The sequence below is a fragment of the Saccostrea cucullata genome, unplaced genomic scaffold (genome assembly GCF_032062105.1).
Source record: "Saccostrea cucullata isolate Sc308-1 unplaced genomic scaffold, CSIRO_AGI_Scuc_v1 ctg2000, whole genome shotgun sequence".
In the NCBI taxonomy this organism is placed as follows: Eukaryota; Metazoa; Mollusca; class Bivalvia; order Ostreida; family Ostreidae; genus Saccostrea; species Saccostrea cuccullata.
Window position 1 is genome coordinate 110,872 of NW_026925197.1, and position 15,096 is coordinate 125,967.

Here is a 15,096-nt window from a genome sequence, read left to right on the forward strand (position 1 = left end):
AATTATTTTGAAATTAAATTATAAGGAATGACTATAATTCTTGGCCAAATTATCGAGTATAATATGGTTTGGGTCAGTTTACGCTTTTTATAATCCGCTTCGCAGATTATAAAGCAAGCATGAACTGACCCAACCAGGTTAATTCGAATAATTTGGCCAAGAATTAAAGTCATTCCTTAAATATTAAGCCAGTTATAAGGGGGAATATAATAAATTTATCATTGTAACAGTAACTTGATCCGAAGAGACGTATCACGTCTGGTTGACAGGCACGGATCATCAGATAAAACTCGACGCTTCGCGTCTCGTTTGATCTGATGATCCGCGCCTGTCAACTCGAAGTGATACGACCCTTCGGATCAAGTTACTGTTGTAATAATATATATGTAATGTTCAGCATAGTAAAATTTTCAAAAAAGTAAAATGCACCGTATATTGCTTTAAACATAGTATTTTGCAGTCCAAATACTAACATGTTTCAATGGATTTGTCTTGAATTCAGTATTTGGTTTATTAAATTTTTATAGTTGTTTGACAAGGAGCATTTTTTACTTACACCAAATTCAATTAGATTGATTTATCGCTAGAAAAATAAAGGATATAAATTGATGTAAGATTGCAATAAAAGTTTGCATGCAATTTTAACAGAAACCAAATATACATAAAAACATTTTGTTTTGGATTTTGATGAATGGCGTTGTCATCTATTTAATATATAATAATTTCCTGATTCTTACGAAATGTTATACAAATTTCGATTTGAACATAAGGAAACACTTTAATTATAGCATTATGTAAGTCTAATTATGTTGTTAAAACTGTTAAAAGACCAAATTCTGTGTGTTTATCTGCAATAATGTAGCCCTCTTCCCCCCCCCCCTTTTTTTGGGAGAGGGCTACAACTCCTTAGGATCTCCGTAATGGTGCAAAGCGGGAGCGATTCGCTCCCGCACGGATTTCGGCTCAAAATTGTCAGTAAACGGTTATTTTATTTATATGTCTTACCTGGACTTCCAAAATGTAGTTATCAAAGACATAAATCGATCCAAAAATGTACAGAACAATCCATATATCAGTATTTTTCGTGTATGTGAACATCACAGCTTAAATTTAACCGCCATGTTTACTGACCTTGACAGATTTTATTTTCGGACAGCCAATGAGATTAAGGATCTAAAGGGAGCGGATTTCTTTTGATTTTCCTTATTTTAAGCCTTAATATCGCTGTTTACGAAAAAAGGAAACTAGGAATACTTTTATTTATCGATGTTTAGTATTACTATTCATCACAATTATTTATAAAAATCTACATTTGCTTTATTGAGTAATTCTAAATTTCAAGCACAAGTCTCAGTACGTCACGCGTGAACTGTCATGGCTGCTGAGTAAGCGAGAAGTAAATACACAGATTTATTTTACATGCTTTTTCGCGTTTAACGAGCTATGATGTCGACAGTGAATAAAAAATTTCGTCTTATTAGAAGTAAGTTGAGTGTAAAAACAATTTATTCTGCCTGCAGTCCCCGTATTTAAAAAATATTTTTGCACCATTACGGAGATGCTGTGGATTGTAGCCCTCTTCAGAAAATGTCAGATATAAAAATCGGAGAGGGCTACATTGTTGCAGCTATGTGTGCTCATATCAGCAAAACTACATCCACATTAAAATTAATTTCTGGTACTAGTACTACAAATGATCGTCCTTTTATATCCGATGCAGTAATATTCACATCGACCTGATATCCATGCAAAATGCACTGACCAAGAGGCTTAATGAGTTATTGACATTGCTTGAATAATTGTTTAATTATTGACTATAGTTACTGATAAGTCTACCTTTATAGTCCACGCATCTAATGATCACGTGACCATTTGACCCATGCCGTGGGTCACCTAAGTCAACAAAACTGTAATGCAAGGACATTCTTAATCGTGAAAATCTCCGGATACCTGAGATTCAGCATTAATCAATTTGCACTTACTTAACTTCAATTAAGTACTAATTACTATTTTTTATTCATGTGAATTTGTTGTTCGTAATCTCACCTTATTTCCGGATCCTTGGATGTTAAACAGAAAAAACAAGATCGGAACTTCCTCCATCATCCGCACGATCCTAAAACGGGAGTGGGTTGTTTTTATGTCGTTTAGTTTATAAATGTGATGTACTGGGATGCTTGTTTTCTTCTTGTTTAGTCTGAGCATCCAGGCCGGAGTGTTTAAGGAAGATGGCTTGTCGAAAGGTGGACAACCCGTGGGGACTGATGATTATAGCCTCGGCTTTCTGGATACAGTTTATCGCCTTTGGTGTGGCTCTCTCCTTTGGAGTCTACATTGTGGAACTTCTACGTCATTTTGATGTCAGTTTGCCATTTATATCACTCATCGGTTCCATAAACATAGGACTTTTTCTGGGTGCAGGTATTTAGATTGTTGTATGTTTTTTGAGTATCGTTAATGATGTGTACTTACAGATATCAGTATAACATTTTTTTTCCTTCAATGCATTTTGTTTCTTTTCAATGTAAGACAGCCATGGTTACAATGGTCGACCGTCTTATACCTTTTGCATAGATTTTCATCTTTAAAAAATGTTTGGCCTCATATATACATGTAGAAATATAAATTTTTTAAAAGAACAATAATTATAGATGATGATTTTAACTTCATTCATATTACATTAATATTATCCCATGTCAGAGAAAGATTTTGGTTCTTCATATATGAACAAGTTTCTATCTCTCTATCCCTTTGAACCAAGTTTATTTGAAATTGCGCTAGAGAGAAGCTAAAAACTGAGCTAAAAGCTAAATTAAAGAAAATGTATTTTAAAACTTTGAATTATTTTATGCCAACCAAGTTGCGATAATTTATTTTTTTATTTAAATAAAAATACAGAAATCGCTAATTGTTGTAATTTATTCAATGCACAAGAAAAGCTGTACTTATCTTTTCTCTACTTTAGGTCCTCTGGCCAGTATTATGATGAGGATGATGTCATACCGCAAAGTGTGTCTATTGGGGGCCCTACTGAGCAGCACTGGGCTTATTGCCCTACCATTTACAATGAACATGATTTATCTCCTCTTTTTCTACGGAATTCTGACAGGTGAACATGCACAATGTGCAAAATTATAGCAGCTCACGCAACTATATATGAACAAGAAAGCATTTAATACTAATGTAACCATCAATATTGTCGCCCGGGAAATAAATAAAGTAAACAATGGAAATGAGTCTTGATCATCAAACCGCTTGATATGCATGAAAAAGACATGCGTCTAAATGATGGAGACGGATGAAAATCGAACAAAAACGATACCCTTTTAAACTTTATAAATTCCTCAAGTAGACCTAAATGTTGAGTGCATAAAATATGAATTGAAAATCAGACACATGCATCACCTGCATTTGGAAATTCAAAAATGCATTTCACTTTTTAAAGAATATAAAACACGGACTTTGTAAAGTACGTTTTTGTGCGATAAGTAAAATTCGATGTTCTAAAAAAAGGACCTGTCGTTTTTTCGATAGTAAATGATAAGTAACTTTATATATTAAATATGAAAACCTTAAACATTTTTATTAAAGATTCACTTTATGGAAGTAAATATATTAATTGTATATCTCGTAACAAAAGAACATTCTGATTTATAATCTTTTTAATGTTTAGAAAACCATTAATCATGAATAACTTCTCCCACTTCAATCCCCATACTCCAACACTTAAACTTATATGTATATAGCAGCCCGGTCCTCCAGGCTGCAATAAGTCCTCATACAAAACATGCCGTCGCACTAATACACAGCGACATGCTGTGGAGCAATGTCAATCGGAACTCCTCGGGTGTTTTGCGAACTCAACAATTATTGTTGAGTTCGCGAAACATCCGAGGAGTTCCGATTGGGAGCAATGTAGTGGTGTGTAAATTATCCTAATGTGACGTCATGTTGTTAAAGAGCTAAAGCCACGAAGTGCCAAAATATGCCCTGTTACCAAAATAAATGAAAGTTTATTCTGTGATAGTTTAGACTTTTTGGATTATAACACAATTTATTTTTTAATGATATATTTTCAAGTTTTCTTTTTATAGTCGTTTGAATTTGGTATTGTTTTCAAGTGAGATCTACATGTACAACATCATGACTTTTGGCGTTATATATATTATATACTGTATTAAATGAAGGTATTATATGTACATTATTGGGGATAATCAGCTAAAATAAACCCTACGTAAGCGCGACGATGTGTTATAAAAAAAATTACGTCATCACAATAGATTCCTTAAATCTTGTGCCCTGTTGAAAACAGTGCACCACTGCAATATATATTCATAAAAGAGAGATAACTCTAGTACTTAAAATGACTTAATGTAAAGATGTTATGTCTATTACAGGTATTGGTTACTGTTTATTGTACGTCCCCTCTTACACAATGTCTGGTCTGTACTACGACAAACACAGGAGCCTGGCGACAGGGGTGGCGACATCAGGGTCGGGACTTGGGGGGGTCGTCTTCCCCAATCTTGTCCAGTACCTCATTGACGAGTTCGGATGGAGAGGTTCGTTACTGATAGTGGCTGGGATCAACTTGAACACTTTCATTTTCGCAGCTCTTCTTCGAGAATCTCCAGTGCAAAGACAACAAAAGGCGAAAGAGAAAACGATAGAAATGAAGGCGATTAAAAGAAACGATTCTAGTCAGATTGAGAGGGAAAGCCTTCTGATGGAGGCAAGCACTTCCGATTCGTCTCCGCAGTCGGTAAAACCTACAGGACACGAGATGAACGAGATACAGAAAAAACGGGAAACTAATGGTATAGCGATGGATGATTTAGAAAACGAAAATCTTCTCACCAACGAATCCTCCGACGAAAATACGAATTCTAATTCAATTCTAGTGGTTTTGTTAACTTTGTGTCGTAATGTGCCATTTTGTATCTTTGTTGTCAATAGCATTCTTTGGAATTTTGGAGCAGTTATTGCAGTTATTTTAGGTCCGGACTATTTCACTTCTGTTAACTTTTCTCAGACACAGGCAGCCACTCTTGTTTCACTTATCTGTGGCGGATCTTTCGTCGGGTGTCTTCTGGGAGGTGTCATCGGAAATATACCAAAGATAAATAGAATGTACCTGTTTATTTTTGTTAATTTAGTTGTAGGAATCTTAGGACTGTTCATGCCATTAGAATTCACCCACACCATGTTCGGACTAGGGATTGTAGGGATTTTATGGGGAACGATGTTGGGTTTATTATTAGGACAGCTGGTCGCTGTGACGGCGGATTTAGTGGGGATTCAGTATTTAGGAGACGCCATGGGGTTCCTGATGTTGGCCAATGGCATTGGTTGTGTCGCCGGTCCTCCAATAGGAGGTATGTTAACGTTCTTCCCAAGGTGCACTTCAAAACAAAGAGACCAGTTTACTGTCATAACAAACTAATACATATACTAAGTATGATTAACCCATGTGAATATTTGGAAAGAGCTAGCTTCAAGTATCGGGAAAATTAAGTTAAAATGTAACTTCATTTGACACCGAATTACTAATCAATTCGAGTTGATAGAGTCCTAGTGTAGTTTTTTTCCCATTAAATTTGCTATTAATTCCCCCAAAATTTTAACATCTGTTTTTTTTTATATTGATAGGTTGGATTGGAGAAGCAACGAATTCACCAGCTACCGCATTTTATTTTTCTGCTGTCGTCATTATAGTGGGAGGACTCCTGGTGTTATTCATTCCCTTGTTCGAGAAATACAAAGGCCAAACAAAAAGTGACAGTGATTTCTCTGTAGAAGTCACCGTTCCTGATAATTGCGTTTAGTGTTAGATAAAAAGGCACTTATTTCGTATACAGGAGACCCCTACTTATTTTTACCACACACCTTGTGGGAGTGCCCCGTCAACGAAACAAGTGCCTGTGATTAGATTTAAGGTTTCGTCAAAGATCAACATGTCTAAAATATTATTTTTGCAATAGCTCCAAAACTATGTCTGGTATAAAGTCAAAACGTTTACAGTTTATAGATATATCATTGATTAATAGCGAGCGCGTAGCGAGCTCAATAGACTAACGTGTACGACAGGAAATTGGACTGAAATTATTGTTCAAGAAATTTTTATCTCATTGAAAAAATTCCAAACTCCCAATAATTCTTTGCGGTGCATAGCAACATGGTGGCTAAAACATAGCAACAACGTATTTGAAAAAAAATTAAAAACAACGATTTAATGCAATTTCCATGCCACAAAACTATCGTTTGCGTTCCGAGTCAACAGGACTTTTTATTTGACGTCATACTTTCGTCACTGAAACGGCTCGGGTATTTCCGATTTTGTCGGAAACTTCCGAAAAGTTCGGAATCTCGATCCCGATGCCTGGGAAGTGATTTCTTTTAATTCTTTTCTTCTTTTTTAATGAACTGAGGATAGGCAGTGCAAGTAAAAGCTAATTTGTATAGGTTTTTTGAAAGTAAATTTTTATAACTGCGCTCGCCCCAACGGTCGCACCGTAGAACATATTACCTCATATAGTTTTGAGGCTATTGTAAAAATTAATTTTTGAACATGTTGACCTTTGACGAAACCTTAAAATTTTTGGTGCTTATGTGGGTTTGTCAGATCTCAGTTGATAGACATTTGTCCTAGAAGAGTTATCTTTCTTTAGATGGTTGATGTACCTTAAAATGGAAATCTCGTGGTGTATGTCATGTCCATTTTCATATCCTATTTAGAGTTATTGCGTGGACCCTGAGGTCCACGCAGTATTTATATAAGCGAGGTTAAACCGGATGCCATGGGCATTTGTCAGGCTACGCATGCGCGAGAATGCTGGAGAGTTTGCAACTGCATCATCTCGGGTCCGTCAGAGTTCGGAAAAAACAACTTTCGCCAGTCGGAAAGGCCCGAGAATCTGCGATTGGGAGAATTCACCCCCTAGGACAGCTTACCCGTAGAATGATTCGCCATAATCGAATAAGAATAGTCCATGTTGGTTGGCAAATCTCGCTTTTAAATCTGTATATCGTATTAATTTGCGAATACGAAGTTCTTTCTTATACATATACTTTTATAAAATAAATATTGATTCCATGCAGATTTTAAAGAGTAAGAAGAACTTGCCTTCATCGGCATTTGTTTTGTGCATCGAGACTCGCAAAAATAATTTGATATAGGCCTACAGCAATTCAAATACAGCTTGATACAGCCCTGTAGCAACGGTTTTCCCCCGGGAGCTCTGAGGAAGGAGAGGGGGGCTTTGAAAAAAAAATCTGCGTACTACAGAATTATATCTACACGTGTTCCATCAGATATATTTTTTCAATTATAGATTTCTTCCGTATATATCAAGAACAGATGTAAAGTCCTTGCCATTATGGGTTACATGTATCAATATAGCCCCCTTTTTTAAATGACAAATTTATATGCATAAATTATGTAAGCCATTCGGAGATAACGTATAACAAATTCGTTATTATTATTAAAGTTCTATGAGCCATAGTAGGCAAATCATAATAGAAAGTGTGAAAGAACCTACATGAATGTTCACTAAACCTAGATTAAAGGACATCAACTTGTCTTTCTTTAGAGGGTTGATGAACCTTAAAATGGAAATCTCGTTATGAATACTACGTGTATATGTTTTTTTTTATATCCAAGTTAGAGTTATCTTTCTTTAGAGGGTTGATGAACCTTAAAATGGTTATCTCGTTATGAATACTACATGTATATTTTTTTTTATATCCTAGCTAGAGTTATCTTTCTTTAAAGGGTTGATGCACCTTAAAATGGTTATCTCTGGGTGTACATTATGTACAAGTGTACTTTTTTTTAAATACCGGTATACTCAGTTTAGGCATTTTGTTAAGTTGTTATGGGCGTTGACATTGTGTGATATTTTTACACTGAATGTTTTTTTTAATCAAATTTTATTTAAAGTTATAGATAAGTGTTTAAATTGCATTTAATTTCTTGCTTGCATAGAAAAAATATGTCCCCACCTTTTCTTCAGAATCTCACATCATTAATATGATTATTGTGTACTTTGAGCTTTTGCTTTAATTTTGTGTGTGTGTGTATGTGTGTGTTTTGTAATGAATTTACTTCTGTTAACCAAAACCAAAGCAAAATTATACGAATTCATATTTAGTAAAATGGATGACTTCTCCATCGTAAGTCGTATTAGCTGCAGAACTGTAGCTCTCCGCAAAATTATATTGACAGACAGAAGGAGCAATAAACTCCGGTCTAACTGTTACAATATATTTTTTCGGAGAGCTACAGTTCTGCATCTAAAGTCATATAATTAAGAAATGAGAGGGATTGTTCGTAAAAGTCCTAATGAATCGTTTTATAAGGTTGTATAATCATAACAATGCAATATTTTTCTTCTCTGTTTGGAAAACATGTTCTTACATGAGGTATTAGATTAAAACGATTTATTAACAAGTTTGCACGAGTCGGCACGAACGAGATATAGTTTCCCTTAATTAACCTCATGACAAACGTACTTTAAATGAGTAGGGAAGCATCTTGGAGTATTTTCTTTAAAGAAGTAGACAGGCTTTCACCTATTCTCTTTAGAGAAGAAGGCAGTCTTTCGCTTTCATCAACTTTAGAGAAGTGGTCAGGCTTTCGCATACATACATTGGAATACAGCTTAGAGATGCTTCATGTAGAAAACGGCACAGTCATGCAAGATTGAAACTTTTTTCCCGATTAAATATGCGTATTTTGCGGGATTTTTATTTTTATTATGAGTCAGGACAACCTTATACCTGGTATATCTATGGTTTACTTGTTACATCGACAACAAAACTTGTACGTTTGACAATTTTACATATACATACATATACATATGTTATTTATCTTTTTTATATTTATTCATATCGATGCATTTGTAATGAATAAACAGATTTAGATTTCGTGTTTTTTTTTGTTCTTATATCGCTGAAGAAACGTCAAATTTGTCAAATAACTTTGCTGTTTTACTAATTCATTTCCAAGAATTGCTAGACTACTGTCAGCAAAGTGTAAATGTAAGCTAATTAAAAATAAATCGGAATTTCTCTATGGTGGGTATCAAAGTAGATGCAGAATCTAGTTTCCTGGTTGAGAAGCCTCCCCCATCCTTGGGACACTGAAGTATATGCATCCCTCCTATTAAAATATGGTATTCAAAGACAATAGTTAAAATTATACAGTTGGTATCAGAGCAGAACTAGACGTATGATTTGTTGAGAAAATTGGAACAGACAAACCAAAGCAACAGATTCAGGCATTGTAGAAACCTTCTATTAACGATGGTACCGTTTTTGTTTCTCGCTTCCAGATTTACTTCTTCTAAATTCCAGTATTAATTTAAGTAATACTTTAAAGCCAAAAAACTGAAGGGTCCGGGTTTTTCGCTATTCCATCAGCATTTAATGTCTTTTGTCTTTCTTTTGTCTATTTTTCATTAAGAAGGGAACATAAATTATATGCGTTAGCTTGCACCACTTACTTTTGATTAAAATCATTTTGGACAAAGACTTGCTGTATGTAAGCAACTAAAGTTTATGGTCGCAGACAAACCCAAATATAATACTGACCTTCCAGAATCACTTACAAAATACAAATTTGAGTATTAATTTTGGTATCCTCCATATGGAAAAATAAAAATTTAACAAGTTGCCATGGATTCTAATAATATTCTATGATGCTTCACAATCACATGTGGTATGCAATATCAGCATACAATGATTTGTTGACTGAGAAATATTTTATCCTTGCAGGTGAGTTGCTTTTCATTGCACCTTATTTCTAACTTACCCTTAAACTTTGACTACTAGAATACATGTGTTACTAATAAATATTACACTCTGCAAAAGGAAAGAGCATGCTTTCATGAGGAAAGATCTGAATTTAATAACATTTATTCAAATAAATTGTCACTAATTATAAATGACATTAGGTTTGAATGTTTCATTCACAAAATGACATTCAGCATCAGATGTATTTGTTTCCATTATTTCAGATCTCAAAGATGATGACAAAATAGTAACACTGTGAAATTCACTGTCTTTAAGCTAAGCATAATACATCAGGTTTGCTTTTTTCTTGGCTTGAACTTCAATAATGGCATCCATGTAATCTTCATGGTCCAATTCTGTGGCTTCTCTCCTTAATGCAATCATACCCTAAAATTAAAACAACAATGCACTTTTATCTTTCTCATGCCTTCTTACATCATAAAATTTAGACAAAATTCTATTGAACAAATGAATTTGAAGAAAATGTCCTGATTATAGGCACCCATATTTCATGGTAATCTAATTAAAATTAGATGTTAGATCCACTCACAGACTAGCTACACTAACATCTAAGAACAACCCATAGAGGGTCATGTCAGAGGTCAAATTCAGAACAGCTCTAGACTTATTGGCTTCAACAATATACAATGATTTTGCAGGTAACAATTTGATTGGTTGATAGAATTTGACCTCTGACGTGACCCTCAATGGGAAATTGTAAGATGTTAGTGTAGCGAGTATTCGAGCGGATCAAATATCTAATTTTAATTAGAATGATTTCATGGTTCATTTGACAAGTATATTTTGATTGTTATTACGAGTGTTATATTAATATATTAGGAGTGTTACTCATATGTACAAGTACAATTATAAACATTGACTTACAGCTTCCACACATACTGCCTTGAGCTGGGCACCATTGAAATCATCTGTACATCTTGCCAACTCTTCAAAATTTACTTCTTTGCTACAATTCAAAAGTCAGTTATCATTTTTAAAAAAAAATATTTTAAAAGTTTTTAAACTTTATTATGAGTTTTGCTTTACGAATATTATTCTTGCGTATCAAAAATAATCAACATCATCATACTAAGAAGATCAATATAATTAAGTGTGTATCTTTTATTTTTTAAAGGCATATATTGATATCCAAAGAGGAATATAAATAAAGCATTTGTTTATAACTCCCTACCTAACATTCATTTTCCTGGTATTTTGAAACAAAGAAACATTTATTAGTTCCTCGCTACCTAATCGTGGTCTGCAAGAACCACGTGGAAATTTTTGGATCCTCCGTATAATGTTTAACCTATTTAAAATTGATGTGCACTAGATCACAGGCTTTGTCATACTCAAAGTGTATTACTGACACTAGCAGTTATGTAAGCTATCTGAGATAAGTCTCATAATTCACAATAAAAACAAAAATTCGACTTACCAACTCCTACTTTCACTTTAGCCGAATATCGCATGACAGACTTCAGAAATAAACTACGCATAGCGAATATAGTTCTTTATTTTCATGCAATAGCGTTTAAAATTTTTTGACATCACACTGTACCTGTAGCATTAATATACTTATTTAAGAAAAAGAATTTTATAGCCTTACCTGCAAAAGAAATAACAGGGGTTAACTTCACTCGGAACTGCTAAAACTGGTTGCGTATTAATTTATCAGGTCCATTGTAAAATCCAAGAAGGAGCATTCTATGATATGATGTAAACATCTATGTAACTCTTAAAAAAACAGTATTAAATATGTCGATCGATACTTTCAACACATGGACATGTTTTAAGAGATGTCTCTCTACAATTGCTTCGTGTAATTGGGGCACTAGAGACAACAGATCACAGAATTATTCAATAGTTTTCATGAATCCGGAATCATGAGAATGGCAGCCCACCGATTTCGCATGGCAGACATGCCTAGGTGCTGAAAAACATACAACTATAGAAAAAAGACGCATATAATTGCTAGGAACAAAACAAATAGTTGTACCCATGACGTTCAACTATCTGTTATACGATACGATACGGTATACGACAAATGTCATTTTATTATTTTATTAGACCTGCAGCTGTGCAGTCCTGCAAGTGTATTATGCACATTGCTGCTGCAAGACATTGCAAGTGATAACCAAATTGGATACATTTCAAGACAGCTTTGCAATAGAAGTTGACATGGCTTAAGTTTTATGAAAAAGCAAGAAGTATTTATCAAGATATTGAGATTTTTATTTTATACGAGTTTCACTTGGCTGAACACAAAAGCAAACCCTTAAGAATGAAAAATAATGCACACAATCGTGTGATACGGTTCTCTATTTCTAAAGATTAGCTCTTTTTCCTTTTCATAAAAAGATGTTGCCATATATGGTCTATAAGGTGATATTACCAAATTGACATAAATAGTTTAACAAAAATGGAATTTGGCCCATCCGAATTTCCTCTATTTTTCTTAATTTTTTAAAGGATTTATTTGTTATTTTATATGTGTCCTACATCTAGTGACGCGGAGTATATGAAGCAAAACAGGGACAGGGAACCAGGCTAACGTCACAATAGTCTGGTTTACGTCACAAAATTGATGATAATGAATGATAATGTGTTTACCAAAGGGCTTTATAGTAACTTTAGTCAAAAAATGAAAGTGAATTTGAGAGCGATGCAGAATTTTAAAGTTTATGAATATTTCAAAGGTTTTGCTTATTTCAATTATGATTACAATCATGCAAACAGTTTGACTGCTTGATGTCCAGGAGTAAAGAAGAAGATTTTTAAAGATTGCATTAATTTTAGTGGTTTTGGCCCCACCCCTCAGACCCGGGGGGGGGGGGCAGGGACCATGAAATTCACAATTTTTGTTCCCCTTCATCCACAGATGCTATATACAAAATTTGGTTGAAATTGGTTTTGCGGTTTCAGAGAAGAAGCTGAAAATGTTCAAATGTTAACACACGACGAACGACGGACGACGGACGCCGACGGACAAACACGGATGGCAATAGGTCACCTGAGTGACCTAAAAATCGAATGCTTACTACCCCGATTTCTTAGGGGACCATCTCAAAAGTTGTCAAATTTTACTATTGGACCCTGTGGGAATTTGTTGGAAAAGCGCCAATTTATAATATTTTTTCCATATTTTTTGTATTTCTGCCCTAGAGATTTCTTTTTTATTCAAGTACATGAGAGTTATTGTAAAAAGTCACAAAATAGTGAAAATTCAAAAAAATTCACCATCTAATTTGGTCTAGGAATCAATTACTAAATTTATTTTTTAAAGCCCAGTACCACTAAAATTGCCATATTATAGTATAACTACATATGAATGTAGATGAATTATCGGCACATAGGATTTTTTTTGTTTAAAAAAAATAGCAATGTTTTAATTGTTAGTATGCTTATTTAGATGATTTGTCATCAGTTTTTAGTATAATATCCATGGACGTCTTGAACATACAAGCGAGTCATGCGTCTTTCTTCAGCGTCATGCGTTGCTTACAAAATCCTAAAATTGTGACGTCGGTAGAGCCATTTCGGCGTTTTTTTTCCCCCTAATTACTGTCGTAAAATAACATTTTCAGAAAAGTAGGGGTTACAGATAATGTTAATTTTGTATCAAAATCGTAACATTTGGCAAGGGTGTACCGTCGCACAAATGACTGCATGAAATTGAAAAGCTGCGCAAAGACATGCGCACTCGAATTAGACTCGGCCCCCTTAAATCGACTCAAACTATCAACAAAAAATTCAAAAAAACATTATATTCTAAACATTTATTAATTAATTTTTAAAATACATTTATGTCCGTATGTATATTGATGGTTAACTTTAAGATAAAAGTCTGTAACAATGAATCAATTGAATTATTTTTGGACAAATTTGTGACCCAAAATATCATTAATTGCAAGCAAAAAAAAATTATTTCCCTCTAGAGGATTTTGGTGGATTTTTTATTTAAGTATGATATGAGAGTATAGAGGCGTATGCCACAAAATTTTTTTCTGTTGCAATTTGTTTAAGGTCATGCCCCAAATTTTGCTAAATTGACTGGACTAATAAGAATCCATGGTGTGATTTTGTACAGAAAATTTTAAATGAAAGTGGATTGACTTATGTCTGGTATGAAAGTTCAATTAATATATCTTGGCTTAAAAATAAAGTATATACCACTCATTTAGATCAGTTTAAACAAACATGGTTTAGTGAAGTGCAAACTTCCCCCAAAGGGTTGAACTATAGAATTTTTAAAAATCATAAATTTTTGAAGACTATTTGTTGAAATTGCCTCCAAAACAATCCAAAAAATATTGTTTATTTAGAACTGGGAATACAAATTACCCATCGAGACTGGTAGATGGTTTATAATCCCTAGAGAAAACAGAATTTGTAAATTATGTAATAACAATGACATTGAGGATGAATTTCATTACTTATTTAAATGCACTTATTTTTATGTGTCAATAAAGAACTCATGTATTTGTCAAAATATTTTTATTTGAATCCAAATATTTTGAAATTTGAAATGCTTCATAATGTAACCAATACTAATAAACTCTGTAAGATTTGTAAATTGTTAGATATTATAATTAAAAGAGTTAGCTCTCTTGGTTGATATTACTCTGTTATCTTTTCTTTATGCATGTAATATTTCATGTTCATTATGCTGTATATATCTTCTTTTTACTGTTTTGTCACTCAGTCATGAGAATAAAGTTCAAGTTCCTTTACATGTTGCTGTGAATATACAGTAATTAATGACCAATTACCTAGCAGGCACAGAGTCGATGTCAACTATTGTGGTCCTTAATTTTTGCATGGATGGCTTATCAATGGGTTCATCCTTCAATGATTGTTTCAGTAAACATCATTTAATTAAGTATTTTCAGTACACAGCATTGAAATATGACATGCATAGAAATGCCGCTACCCACTTCAACGGTGAGGAAATATATATTTAGAAATAACAAAATATTCAATACTGCTGAAAGTCAATTTGCATAGTTAGTTGTGTATATACTGGAAAACTGGAAACAACCATGAATAAATGAATTGTTATAAGACTAGCGATCCCTTCAACGTTCGCTAAGTTTAATAAACAAACCTGCACTACAGTTTGTCCTCCTTTTGCGCTGATCAAATAGATCCAAAACAACTTTTTGTAATTATGGGTGTATTAATTCTGCATTAATTTTTTTGTGAATTATTTGATAAATAACTTAGTACCAAAAAATAAAATAATTTCTGATGAATTGATGTTTATTTGTACATGTTTAATTTGTGACCATGGGTTAAAGGTAC

The 15,096-nt window shown here is 33.7% G+C and overlaps 3 protein-coding genes across 3 annotated transcripts in view; 2 read left to right on the forward strand and 1 right to left on the reverse strand.

The window, feature by feature from the left end:
- Window positions 1-15,096, forward strand: part of LOC134268319 (monocarboxylate transporter 13-like) — a 58,722-nt gene that overhangs the window by 10,624 nt on the left and 33,002 nt on the right. The gene's annotated exons all lie outside the window — the stretch shown is intronic.
- Window positions 1,826-6,083, forward strand: LOC134268309 (monocarboxylate transporter 14-like). The gene is made up of 4 exons (XM_062750553.1): window positions 1,826-2,421; window positions 2,966-3,109; window positions 4,398-5,375; window positions 5,650-6,083. The coding sequence occupies exons 1-4, from the start codon at window positions 2,229-2,231 to the stop codon at window positions 5,823-5,825; spliced, it is 1,491 nt and encodes a 496-aa protein (XP_062606537.1). The 5' UTR covers window positions 1,826-2,228; the 3' UTR covers window positions 5,826-6,083.
- The window catches only part of LOC134268321 (26S proteasome regulatory subunit 6A-B), a 56,941-nt gene continuing 51,744 nt past the window's right edge, over window positions 9,900-15,096 (reverse strand). Inside the window, exons 12-13 of the mRNA XM_062750566.1 lie at window positions 10,678-10,759; window positions 9,900-10,179 (exon numbers count right to left, since the gene is read on the reverse strand). Of these exons, the coding sequence (XP_062606550.1) occupies window positions 10,069-10,179; window positions 10,678-10,759 (193 nt within the window). The 3' untranslated portion in view covers window positions 9,900-10,068. The remainder of the gene's footprint in view (window positions 10,180-10,677; window positions 10,760-15,096) is intronic.

Coding starts and splice junctions, on each gene's coding strand:
- LOC134268309 (XM_062750553.1), top strand. CDS start 2,229: ATGGCTTGTCGAAAGGTGGACAACCCGTGGGGACTGATGATTATAGCC. Junction 3,110..4,397: donor TTTCTACGGAATTCTGACAG/GTGAACATGCAC, acceptor TGTCTATTACAG/GTATTGGTTACTGTTTATTG. Junction 5,376..5,649: donor CGCCGGTCCTCCAATAGGAG/GTATGTTAACGT, acceptor TTATATTGATAG/GTTGGATTGGAGAAGCAACG.